Source organism: Danio rerio, chromosome 5 (assembly GCF_049306965.1).
Source record: "Danio rerio strain Tuebingen ecotype United States chromosome 5, GRCz12tu, whole genome shotgun sequence".
NCBI lineage: Eukaryota > Metazoa > Chordata > Actinopteri > Cypriniformes > Danionidae > Danio > Danio rerio.
Genome location: NC_133180.1, coordinates 67,593,284 through 67,607,500, shown reverse-complemented (window position 1 = coordinate 67,607,500; position 14,217 = coordinate 67,593,284). Strand labels below are relative to the sequence as shown.

The following is a 14,217-nucleotide window of genomic DNA, read 5'->3' as shown; positions in this document are numbered from 1 at the left end:
ACGACTGTTAGCACATGGCTATGCGGTTGCTAGATGGTTGTTAGGTGGTTGCTTGGAAAAATAAATAGATCTAGAGATTCTAAGGGTTACAAATGTATATTGCTTTCTTTACCCGCATGAAGGTTGTAGTATTTTTATAACAATTTGTATTAGAACAAATATTCAATAAATTACTTCAATTTTAAAATATTAATACATTTACATTTGATCATTTATCATATGCTTAATTAAATGTTGATAAAACGCTGTTTATATATATATATATATATATATATACACATATATACATATATATACACACACACACACACACACACACACACACACACACACACACACACACACACACACACACACACACACACACACACACACACACACACACACACACACACACACACACACACACACACACACACACACACACACACACACACACACACACACACACACACACACACACACACACACTACAGCCAATTTTTTTTATTCAATTCACCCGTAGCGCACGTCTTTAAAAACGGGAGCACCCGGAGGAAACCCATGCCAACACGGGGAGAACATGCAAACACCACACAGAAATTATGGGGAAATTGTATAGGACTATACTCATACAAATGCATCTCCAGTTATATCTAAGCTATCATAGCTAGAAGTAACTCGTATCCACATATTTCAACCTGTTGCATGACGTATTTTGTATTCTTCTTGATTTCTGAAACATTCACGCGCAGGCAGACACATTCTAGTAAAACATTTATGCAGCAAACTAATTAGCGATGCTGATTTTCTGCTGGATTAAGCGCTGAAATTATTCATCATTAGAAATCTTGTTGATTCACAGACTTCATGAATGCATCTCTTCCTCCTGGACTTTTGAACAAATCAGGCAGTCTCTTAACAACAACAACACGAGAAACACCTTCCACTGATTCAATTCCATTGGGAAGCATTGAGTCATTCACAAATAACAACAATGGACACAGTGTTTAAAATGCGTTGCGTTATATCTCGCTCTCGCTTTTGTGTGCTCCATTACATTCACATCGCTATTCAAGTCATGGTCAAGATAGATCCAATCAGCATCTCACAATAGAAGTCGATTATTCTCTACATACTAATAAACGTGTTTGACGCTGAACAGCATGGCTACCAAAACAACACAGCAGAAGAAAAAAAAAATAATCAAAGCTTGGATTTGTCAAAGTGCTGCTGTTTGGGTGAATGCAATGCTCAGCCCCAAGTGTGCGGATAAAAATCCTGCATCTGCGCAGCGTATGTGCGCTCTGCTAAAATGAGAGCAGATGAAAGCAGGGGAAGTGAGATTGTCTGACGTCTGGTGATTAAGGCACCTCTGGGCGTCTGATCAGTAATTCCAGCGAGTGCCGGTCTCTGTGTTCGCCGCGTCTGCTGCTGGATGCTCAAATTGGCTTCAGGTTGATGAATACAAATAGCGAGCTGATAAGCCTTGAAATAAACCAGCTCGGTCAGAGTCTGTGCACACGGCACGTCACGTTCCACAACGTTTTTCCGTCGCCACCAGACTAAATAATTAACTGTGAATTACAGCACAATTATGGGAGCTGTTTGTTTTTCTTCTAACACTGGAATCAAGAGACTCTTTATGAAAGATGAAACCTCATACAGTGCACAGTGGACCACAGCAGAGGATTTCATAATGCGTTAATACAGCACTCCAACAACAGTAGGCTTAATATTAAAGCACTGTGAAGACATTGGAGTATAAATCGAGAACATGATATTCAGCAATATTCGGGAATATGATGAGCAAAGCTTTAATACTAGGGGTGTAAACAGTTCTGAGTTCGAGTGGTTGCACTTTCTTTTAAGGTGTTACAGTGTAACTATTTAACTACATTGTAATATGAATTAAATTAATGAATTAGTACATCATAAGTGTACTATAATATAATATAATATAATATAATATAATATAATATAATATAATATAATATAATATAATATAAGGGGGGGGTCTTAAGCAATCATAAAATGTCTTTGAATATTAAGAAATTTTTATTAAAAGAATTTTTTTTAACAAAGCATCATTTTAATAATATCTAAATTGTAAATATTAAACTGCTATTTGTTATTATTATTATTATTATTATTTTCTTAACTTATTTTCAATAATTATAGGGGAAAATATCAAGAAATCATTAAAATATTTTGGAGTATTAAGGAACTTTTAATAAAGTATGATTTTTTGATAAAGTGTCATGTTAGATATTATTAAAATTCTATAAACTGCTATTTGTTATTTATTTTCAACAATATATTATCTATTATTATTATTATGAGGAAAAAAATGGAAAAATTTGTTATCACTATATTTTACAATATATTTTATTATTATTATTATTATTATTATGGAAAAAAATCTCTTGCGATTGTAAAAATGTTTTTGAATATTGAGGAATCTTTATTTTATTAAGTAATCATTCTTTCCTCATGCAAGTCTTCAAAACGCACATGCACAACATATGGCAAGCGTGTTCAATTCAGTTCCTGCAGGGCTGCAGCCCTTGTACAGTTTAGTTCCAACCCTGCTTCAACACACTTAAGCCGCGGTCACATTGCACTTTTACCTCATACACTTGCATTCATACGCATGCGAATGCAGCAGACCTGAAAAGCAAGCTTGTGCGACAAGTTTCACAGTTTGCTGCATTGGAAAGTTCAAGATTGGTGAACTCTGACCTGCGAAATCACATGACTGCGTAAGACCAATCGAAGATCAAAACATGACCTCTCTGTACACAAATGCTTAATATGACCCAATTGCTTGCTTTTTAAATGTCCTATCATCTTGTTCAATCCTGACCTTTTTACAGCACCGTATGACTGAATTTCGCATGCTCAAACTCGAGTGTGACCACGGCTTTGCATATAGGTTTCAAAGTAGCCTGAAGAACTCATTTAGTTTGATCAGGTGTGTTGAATTAGGGTTGGAACTTAACTGTGCAGAGCTGCGGCCCTCCAATTTGACCCCTGTGATGTAGGGTGATAGGAACCCAGCTAATTTCATGGGATCCTTCAGAAATTTCTGTAATCTTAATAAATATTTCTTTATCATTCACTTTTTTTAAATGTTTTGCTTAATGTTTTTGTAAAATCAAATAGAGCGAGGCAGTGGCGCAGTAGGTAGTGCTGTCGCCTCACAGCAAGAAGGTCGCTGGGTCGAACCTCGGATCTGTTGGCGTTTCTGTGTGGAGTTTGCATGTTCTCCTTGCCTTTGCGTGGGTTTCCACCACAGTCCAAAGACATGCGGTACAGGTGAATTGGGTAGGCTAATGAGCGTGTGTGTGGATGTTTCCCAGAGATGGGTTGCGGCTGGATGGGCATATGCTGCGTAAAAACTTGCTGGATAAGTTGGCGGTTCATTCCGGAGTGGCGACTCCGAATTAATAAAGGGACTAAGCCGACAAGAAAATGAATGAATGAATAAAATCAAATAGTTTTTAAATACGCTTGGTGTATAGAACAGCCAAGATATTTCTAAAAATATAAAAGTTATTACTGACAAATTTGATATATTTAATGCATCATTGTAAATATAATATATGCAAGTTTATTGTAAAATCACCAAATGTAATTTGATATTTCAGAATGCAATTTATAGTCTATATATATATATATATATATATATATATTTTTTTTTTTTTTATATATATATAGGTAAACCCCTGTAAAACAAAATAATTTAAATATTTTTTTAATATATTAAACAAATAAAATGTGTAGCAATTATTTTAATCTTTGCGAATTTTAATTGACCATTTTGGTCCCAATGCGGGACAGTTAGAGAAAGAAAGAGAGAGGCACTGTGACATTCATCACAGAGCTGTACAATTAGACTAAAACAGTTGACAATTTGTCTAATGGGGCGATTCTCATCATTTAAGCTGTGCTAAATGAGATTATATTAATTAAAAAAACACATCATCAGTAATTATCTAAACACAGCCAGCATACTACACTGTATCAGCTGGCAAAAAGCTACAAGCACTCTACTGACCTACTATGCGCCTTTGATTCAATGAGCACTTATCCATGCAAACCGCTCTAAAATAACTCAACCACGAGTCCTGCATTTTGAGAACTTGATGATCTCACCTGCGTTTAAGTGGCAGTCTTTGATCTGGTATTGCAGCTCATTCTCATTAGGAATGTCCTTCCATGTGGCCAAGAACACCTGACGCTCTGTCAAAAACAAGTGCAAAGGTTATCATCTGGGACTGTCCATGTAGTATCTAAAATGTTTGCTCAATTCTATCTACATCTAATCATTCCAGTCTCTCATTAAAGGGTTAGTTCACCCAAATATTCAATTTGTGTAATTAATTATTCATTAAAATGTCATTCCAATTTCCTGAGAGCTTCGTTCATCTTCGGTACACAAATTAAGGCATTTTAGATGAAATTCGAGAGCACTCCCATCCTCCACATACAGCAAGAAAGCACCAAAAACATTGTCAAAACATTACAAGTGACTTCAGTGGTTCAACTGTAATCATACGAAGCTCCATGAACACTTTTGTGCGCCAAAATAACTAAAAGTTACTTAATTTTGTATTCTCGTCTGTGACAAGTTAGTCAAGTCTTGTTGTCCATCCAAGTTCTAGGAATAACAAATAATAACTTGACTTCTAGTTGATCATTTGGTATCAGAAGTGCCTTATATGAAAGGTAAAGACCTCTAGATCACGCTAATTTAACCAAAATAACATATCATCATGCCTTTATTTTTAATTATTTAATTAGAACAGTAAGTATAGAATATAAAGTCATGCTGCAGTGTATAAATAATTAACATCGCTGCAATGACTCAAATCACTTATTAATTAAGTCATCTGTTAAGTCATTGCTTTTGGTTGCTTTTATAGACTTTAAACATCTCTGGACCCTTCTTGAGGTGAGGGAGCTCTCGGATAACATTAAAATATATACTAATTTGTGTTTTGAAGGTCACTGAAGATCTGCTAGGATTGGAATGACTTGAGAGTGATTAATACCACAATAATTTTCTTTGGGTGAACTAACCCTGAGCTCAAACCAAACATTAATGTGACCAGAGTGTTGTTTTTAAAGGGAATGCGTACCCATTTTGCCATCCTCCACGAAGAAGACATTGAGAGGGATCAGCGTGCTAAAGTAGAAGACATCAATATTGTTTTTCACGGCCACCTGTGGTGGAAAAGGTTGAGTGGTCAGAGATTTAAATACACAAGCAATCTAAAACATCTATATACTCACTGGCTTGGAAACGAAATAGAAAAAAAAGCTTCCAATTGCAGAGAAAATGAGAAGCAAGGCACAAGGAATGGTAAAAAAAAAAAAAAAAAAAAAAAAAAAAAAATCAAAGGTCGCACCCTGCTGATGAGTTCTTTCATATTTTACACCATGTTAATATTATTAGACTGGAAACTGAGCCTTAGAAATCTAATGCATAAATTATGGCGAAATTGAGCCCTATTTTCAGACACACAACATGTTTATTGATGGTATGGAGGTTAATTTCTCTTGTTGTATCGGCAGACAGCAGATGTGACAGCAGAAATCGGCAGACTTGTTGTATTTCTGGATTACTTTAGGGGAAAATGTGCTTAATAGGTTAGGGTACTTTGACGCCTGTAGTATGGTTCGTTTGGTCCAGACCAAGGTTACAAATGGTATATTGTAGCATTTTCAGCTGTTTTGGTTCCATTTCAGACCAGACCAACGGCCTTGAATGAACCATAAAGCAGTCACGTGACAACATCCACATTTCCAGCAGCCACTTCAGTCAACACATACCCTAAGGGTGTACTTACACTATGCTATCCGAGCCGGCTGTGCTCAGGTGTGGTTCAATTGGCTGGGCCTGGCACGGTTGGATAAGGTGTGCCAGAGCATGGTTCACTAGGGCTTGTAGTGTGAGTGCAATGAACGCAAACTGTCGTAGATTATTAAAGACGCAAACCCCTCACTGCGCTCCCGACATCTGTCATTGAAATAACGCCATAGGTAGTTGGTAGATATGTATAAAAGGCCTGCTGCACAACTGAAAAAAATCCCAGGGGAAACCCTGGAATCATTACAGCCCTACTCACTAGCAGTAATAGACACTCAGCAGGCAGCACTGTTTAATACTGAACAGCCAGTTTTAACAGCAAAGAGGTAAGGAGGAAAAAATAGAGGTTCAAAGGATGAGACATCATGGTGTAAATGCCAAAAGAAGGCAGTGGAAGAAACAGCTGGGTGTCCATCTGAAGATAAACCGACATGCTTTGGTAAAACTAATGAGGCGGAAACGTGTCGATATTAATCATCTAAAAATGATTATGATTCATAATGACGTTTGTATTTGATTGATTATCTGCACTAGCAGCAGACTAGATGCTGCGGGCTAGAACTCATCATCTAGAGTGTTTTAAAAGCAGAAAATTGAATGTTTTGCAGCTGCCGTGACATACAAATGATCTCAGTAACTAATGAAGGCCACTGACTCAAATAATCACAGTCAAACGTGCCCGCTGTGCCGCTGAGAGCTCGGAGGGGTTTGATACACAGAGATGTCATTTTATTTGTGATGTGTCAATGCCTGTGGGATGATTAATGCAAAGCAGCGGCCTCAGGAGGACCCATGGGCGTGTGTGTGGGTGTGTACGGGGGTGTAAAACATGAGGCAAAGGGTGGTAATGGATCAAACCTGTAGGTTGTTGAGTGGATCCATTTTCATCACAGGGCCGATGGTGTTGAGCGGGAGGGAGATGTCGATGCTCTGACTGGGCATCAGTGGAGTGTGGACGGGGAGAGGTGTGGTGGGGATTACACCAAAACTAAACACAACAACAAAAAGGTGTACAAGGTCACTATATGCATTGATAAACAATACCTTCATGTTTCACTTAAAAACCAGGTTTAAATCCTAATGTGAAGTATATGTGGTATCACTTTATTCTGATGGTCCCTATTGCATACTTTTTTCGTTCTTTTTTTTTAGCATTTGTATAGCGCATTTATCGTGTATGGCCATACATTAAAGCACTTCACATTCATGAGGGGGGTCTCTCCACACCACCACCACCAGTGTGCAGCATCCACTTGGATGATGCGACGGCAGCCACAGGTTATATGCTATATGTGTTGAGCGCACTGGCGTCGTTGTCCTGTGGCTGCCGTCGCATCATCCAAGTGGATGCTGATCACTGGTGGTGGTGTGGAGAGACAGTGAAAAAGCCAATTCAGTGGATGGGGATGATTGGGAGGCCATTATTGATAAGGGCTGATGTAGAGAATTTGGTCAGGACACCGGGGATACACCCCTACTCTTTACGAGAAGTGCCGTGAGATTTTTAATAACCACAGAGAGTCAGGACTTCGGTTTACCGTCTTATTCAAAAGACTCATATTGTTGACTATGATTTTGCAACTTCATATAAACAAATAACTAAATATTCATATTAGAATATTAGCAGACTGTCTGCTTAAAAATCTGCAGACACTGTCCCTCCAACAAACATTTAATTGACTATAAGAATCTTTGCAAGTACACCATGTACATCCGCTTACTCTAACCCTAAAGGCTGATTTATACTTCTGCGGCAAGCGCATGCATATGCTCTAGTGCAGCCTTCGTGCCGTCGCATAGCCCTCGCCATAGCTGACGACGATGCTGATGCGCACCTCTCGAAAAATGTAACTACACGTCGCAACGACGCATACAGCAAGCTCTGTGATTGTTTGGCTTGAGAGCGCTGATGATTGTGGGCGGGACCGAGAGCCGCACGAACCTGTTGGAGCGAGTGTTTTCAAGTGTCGAGTCCAGTGAAAGAGCTCCAGGTGGAAAGTTTTGATTTGTGTTTACCTTATGATTAAAGTTGTTATACGTTTGCTGGTTCCCACCTCAGAATGAGAAAGTTTCAGCTACTAGTACATTCAGGTAGCGTTCAGAATAAAACAAAACAACTCGTCACAGAGGAACATAAAAACATCACTTCAAGCTAGCCTTTCGGAAGTGTTATTGCAGAGCAACACAAACAGCGCGCATAAGTATAAATACATGGCAACGTGCAAGGCATGCGCTGTCGTTCATGGCAATCACTCCATGCAGAAGTAGAAATCAGCCTTAAACCTAATTAGTTGGCATGTAGTTGCAACATTTACATTACATTTACATTTAGTCATTTAGCAGATGCTTTTATCCAAAGCGACTTACAAATGAGGACAAGGAAGCAATTTACACAACTCTAAGAGCAACAATGAATAAGTGCTGTAGGCAAGTTTCAGGTATGTAATGAAAGTGTAAGAAGTAAAACATTATTATATTAGTATGTTTTTTTTTTTTTAGTAGTAGTAAGTGGTGGAGCCAGAGAGGGAATTGCAGATTAGTAAGGAAAGCGGAGACTAAATAGTTGAGTTATTAGTCATTTCTTAAAGACAGCGAGTGACTCTGCCGTTCTCATGCAGTTAGGGTGTTCATTCCACCACCTGGGCAGATTAAATGCGAGAGTTCGGGAAAGTGATTTCTTCCCTCTATGGGACGGAACCACAAGACGACGTTCATTCACAGAACACACGTTTCTGGAGGGCACATAAATCTGTAGAAGTTGGAGCAGATAAGAAGGAGCAAAGCCAGAAATCGCTTTGTAAGCAAACATCAAAGCTTTGAATTTGATGCGAGCAGCAACTGGCAGCCAGTGCAAACGGATGAGTAGCGGAGTGACACGTGCTCTTTTATAACTTGAAATCAACAAAATATGTTAAAAGGACCATCAAAATACAGTGATACAGTGTTACAAGTGATACAATGTTTCAAAGTTTGGCAAAAGAAAAGACCTATTAACCAAGTAACCAATAGTTTCATTAGGGATGATACTGGAATCCAATACCAATCGGTACTGAGATTTTAAAAACATCAATTTCCAGCTACATTTGAGCGCTGTTGAGTGCAGTCTTAAAAATCGCTGATTTGCCATTGTGTTAATGTGCTCAACAGAAATACTGTGATTGGCTGTGAAGTCACCTCTGTTTACTGATTGCAACCACAGATACAGAGACACTGGAGCGTTTTAAAGTCGTGAAGATTAGTCAATCAGCGGATTGCTCTTATGTCAGCTTATAAACAGACCAGCTGCTCTTTGCGGCTTTAAAATGCTCCAGTGTCCCTGTATCTGTTGTAAAATTTCTGTACTGATTGGTAAAAAAAAAATGTGGAAAAAGTGAAGCGCTATGAATACTTTCCAGATGCACTGTACAGTGCTGAAAACAACAATTTAGTGGGTGTCTCTTCTGTAAACCATAGCCATCATTTATGTTACTCATCTTTTTCCTTTTTTTGCTCGGGATACAACAGAAAAAGACACATTGTATCATCATTTATCATCATAACAGCAAACCTGTTCTTGTTGAACTGTATGGCAAAGTCAGTCATATGCTGCAATGCTTTATTGGTGAAGGTCATGTCCATATACATGTGCCCTTGACGCCGAGAGAAGGTTCCAGAAATCTCCAGTCCTTTGGCCTTGACTGCTGGCAGCCACACCTTCGAAAAAAAAGTAAAACAAAGCAATAAGTGTTCATCACCACCCTAATTTTACACTTTCTCTACTTATTAAAATGAAAGCTATCAGGCTAAGAGGATAACTACAGGCACTCTAAACTGAAGGACACTTTTAATGGAGGCGTCTGACATTGACCTACACTCACTCACCCAGACCACTGTTGCTTACAAGAACTGCGCTGGCATCCGAAAAAGAAACAGAATCAGATAATGAGAGACAAATTGACACATATTTATACAGCACGGATTCACCCCTGGGGAACTCAAGGTAGATCATAAAGTGCCCTAATATGGACTAATTGTGCTCTGTCCTGCTCTACTGACCTACTCCGGCTCTAATAGAGCTCTTATTAATGATGATTGCTGAGAAGTCTTTCCCCCGAGAGCTGTTCTGCACGCCGGTATTTATGTAGCCCATGAAGTTAATTCTCATCTTGGAAAATGAGAACAGACTGAACTGCCCTTCTTAGGAATAAAATGGGTGCTGGGGTTGAATTATGGGATACATCAAAGGTTATGTATTAAGGAAGCACATGAGCTGCGGTTTATGTTCTCCTATTATCAAGTGAAGCCAAGTCACCTTCATTTCTTTAGACCTTTTTCACGGCTGCTGCATGGAGGGCGCCATAGCAACCAGCGTCTTCCGGATGAATGCTAAAAACTTCCGTCTACAGCGTTGACAAATGGTAATTTGCTCTCCGAAAATGGGTTTCAATGGCATTTTAATAGATTAAAGAATGTTTTTGTGACACACAAGTTAGAAATGTGTCTGGTAAAGCCGTTATAATCTGTCAGATGTGGTTCAAGCACGTCAGAAATACGAGAAAACCGTTCTCCTAGGTCACGTGTCTGCCGTCAAAAATACAGTGTGTGTGTGTGTTCCCGGCCTGTCAGATGTTAGTTCAGCGGCTCTTCAATACACACACGCACACACACACAAGAGGGAAGTTGGAGCTAAACGCTGCAGGGCACTGGACCTCCAGGAACAAGATTGGTGACCTCTGTCCTAGAGTGATTAAACATTATTTGTGTTTTGATGTTGCTAGCTTATTTCTGATTTAGAATATTGCTAGAATGTTTAACATGCTGATAGGTGCTAACATGTTTCTAGCATGATTTAACACAATGCTAGCATGTGCTTCAGTGTTTCCCCTACCATTATATAAGGGGGGCGCCCCGCCCTTCCAACGGCTGTACCTGCCCCCCTTGAAGTCACGTTAATTGTATTATCTATATAGCGCCAGATCACAACTTTTTAAATAAAAAAGCTAAATAGCCGTATGTAATATCTTATTTACACAACAGCATGTCATTTCTGTTCTGCGTACCCGTCACTGCAGCTAAAATATATACAGATGCAGACATCCCAAGTCTCTGAAAAGTTCTGGGAGTCAATGCATCGAGACTCCGGGATGCCCAAAAATGAATGATAGTCTCCCGGAAACCAGGCATCTCCCGCCTGGTCCTCAAATAGTTCCCGCATCCCTCTCCGCTCTTCAGATACGTCGCGCACATCCCATGCTGTGATGCAAGAGGAGCTATCTTCTCTATCCAGAGTCTTGTTATGACCTCTCCCAAAAGCTCTGCATGTCTTCCGCAAATTCATACCGGCTCCGTGATCCCCCAAAATGTATTAAAATACCCAGAAATCATGGTGACGAGAGTGAATGAGCAAGTGAACAGATCATGACAGGTACAGTGATGGTCTAAACATTACATTTGATAGGTTAAATGAATAGAGCAGTAAAGATATCACGAGTGCAAATCCCCTCCCCCCCAATGCTAGCATGATTTAACACGTTGTTACTGTGTTTTTTTGAATGGTTTATTTTTTTTTTTACATCTTGCTAACTTGTTTGTAGCATGTTTTAGCATATTGCTAACTTATTTTCCGCATGATTTACCAACGCTAACATGTAATATCACATAACAGTATATAATGTATCAGCAGACTACTCTGCTAGCCTGATTCAATACACTGCTATTTTAATTTTTTAATGGTTTAACACTGCTATTTTTCTAATTTTGCTAATGTGTTTGTAACATGCTTTAACATACCGTTAACTTGTTTTTTGCATGATTTACCATTGCTAACTTGTAATAGCACTGAACATTATCATGAATTAGAACTATTTAGCTAGCATAATTTAATGGTTTAACACTGCTGTTTTCGAAACGTTGCTAAAGTGTTTGTAGTATGTTTTAGCATATTGTTAAATTGTTCTTCACATAATTATCCATAGCTAGCATGTAATATCACGTAACATTTTATAATGTATTAGCAGACTGCTCTGCTAGCATGATTTAACACATTGTTACTGTGTTTTTAAATGGTTTATTTTTTTTACATTTTGCTAACTTGTTTGTAGCATGTTTTTTAGCATACTGCTAACTTGTTTTTCACATGATTTACCATCACTAACATGTAATATCATGCAACATTTTATGATGAATTAGCAGACTATTCTGCTAGCAAGATTTAACCCATTGCTATTATGTTTTTAGGTTTAACGCTGGAATTTTTAAAACATTTTGCTAACTTGTTTGTAGCATGTTTTAGCATTTTGTTAACTTGTTTTTCGCATGATTTTCTATTGCTAACATGTAATATCACATAACAGTTTATCATGAACTAGCAGCCTGCTCTGCTAGCACGATTTAACACATTATTACTATGTTTTTTGAATGGTTTAACACAGGAATTATGTATGTGTTGCAAACTTGTTTGAAACATGTTTTAGCATAGTGTTGAATCCTGTTATGGTTTTGCTGACATGTTTTTAATCCCACTGTTTTCATGTTTCCAACATGAACTCAATTTTAAAACGTTTCTATCATTATTCAGTGATACTAAAAAACAATCACGAACATTGGTAAACAGTTATGGTTAAGCGGTGAGCAGAACTTACAGTTTTAGCAGCCACATATCCTCCTGTAGCAGTGGCCATTCCTGTGGACAACTCAAACAGGTCATTGAGTCCGCTGCTAAGAGCGGCAGGTGTCGGAGATGGTGCAAAGGTGTTGGGCACCGATGATGGGATGAAGTTCTGGCCCACCTGCGGGAGACGTAGACAGAGATCATAAGATATCGGAGTGACAGAGGGCTTAAATCCACTTCAGCAGGCATCTGTGTAGACCTTTAAACACCAGCAACATGCAGTCTACATATAGGTCATACTAGCAGTGCAGGAGAAGCAGCATAAAAGCAGTAGAAGATATTTAGGCATGAAAAAAAATAGATAAAATAAAATAAATCGATGCTTTAGATTGGCTGTCATTTCAAGTCTTTAACGTTAAAAAGCTATAGATGAAATTTGAGTAATCGACTGCTTTGTAGAAATGCGTCAAAGTGACACACCTGAAATTTGAAGACATATTACTGTGGAAACACGAAAGCAATATTATTTTAATTTAAGACAGGCATTTTTTTTTTATTAAGTTTGCTGTATTAAAAATATCTTTAAAAAGACCATTTAAGAATCTGAATTGCACATACTGTATAATGCCCTCAGGGTGGTGTAATGAGAAATATTGAAAGGGATAAAATCTTTAAAGAAATTAAGACTAAAATATTACTATGCTGAATTATTTGAAACTTTTTAGCAATTTCTATCAATTTTTTCTATATCCATATACACTCACCGGCCACTTTAATAGGTACACTTACTAGTACCACCCTTTTGCCTTCAGAACAACCTTAATCATTCGTGGCATAGATTTAGCAAGGTACTGGAAATATTCCTCGGAGAATGTGGTCCATTTTGACATGATAGCATCATGTAGTTGCTTCAGATTTGTCGGCTGCACATCCATGATGCGAATTCCATGTTCAACCAGATCCCAAAGGTGCTCTATTGGATTGAGATCTGGTATCTCTGAAGGCCATTTGAGTACAGTGAACTCATTATCATGTTCGAGAATCCAGTCTGAGATGATTCGCACTTTGACATGGTCCGTTATCCTGCTGTAAATTGCCATCAGAAGATGGGCACACTGGTCATAAAGGGATGGACATGGTCAGCAACTATACTCAGATAGTCTATGGCATTGACAGGATGCTTAATTAGTACTAATAGGCCCAAAGAAAATATCCCCCACACCATTACACCACCACCAGCCTGAACTGTTGATACACGGCAGGGTGGATCCATATTTTCATGTTGTTGACGCCAAATTCTGACCCTACCATCTGAATGTTGCAGCAGAAATCGAGACTCATTAGACCAGGCAATGTTTTTCCAATCTTCTATTGTCCAATTTTGGTGAGCCTGCACGAATTGTAGCCTCAGTTTTCTGTTCTTAGCTGACAGGAGTGGCACCCGGTGTGGTCTTCTGCTGCTGTAGCCCGTCCGCTTCAAGGTTGGGCGTGTTGTTTGAACTGCAGCAGATCGTCTTGACCATGTCTACATGCCTAAATGCATTGAGTTGCTGCCATGTGATTGGCTGATTAGAAATTTGCGTTAACGAGCAGTTGGACAGGTAAACCTAATAAAGGAGCCGGTGAATGTATAATAGCATATTCCTTTAAATATGAGACAACATCATTTTTAGGACTGCTAATAGTACAACTAGATAATAATGTTTGTAGTCAAATGTTGGTTTGTAATGTTAACTCTAGAAAGTAATTCTTCAAAGCTTCAAATGTAAAATAT

The 14,217-nt window shown here is 38.5% G+C and overlaps 2 protein-coding genes across 6 annotated transcripts in view; both read right to left on the bottom strand.

Moving 5' to 3' along the window:
• lrwd1 (leucine-rich repeats and WD repeat domain containing 1) overlaps positions 1-14,217 on the bottom strand; it is a 779,065-nt gene that overhangs the window by 542,676 nt on the left and 222,172 nt on the right. The gene's annotated exons all lie outside the window — the stretch shown is intronic.
• ap2b1 (adaptor related protein complex 2 subunit beta 1) overlaps positions 1-14,217 on the bottom strand; it is a 67,081-nt gene that overhangs the window by 13,411 nt on the left and 39,453 nt on the right. For 3 of the 4 annotated variants that reach the window (XR_012405773.1, XM_068221111.2, NM_199919.2), the window contains 5 exon segments: positions 12,475-12,621; positions 9,402-9,547; positions 6,713-6,842; positions 5,124-5,208; positions 4,138-4,224 (listed from right to left, as the gene is read on the bottom strand). Coding sequence is in view for 2 of the 4 variants with exons in the window: in XM_068221111.2 (XP_068077212.1) it covers positions 4,138-4,224; positions 5,124-5,208; positions 6,713-6,842; positions 9,402-9,547; positions 12,475-12,621 (595 nt within the window). In the remaining 2 variants the exon portion in view is untranslated. 4 annotated transcript variants of the gene reach the window in all.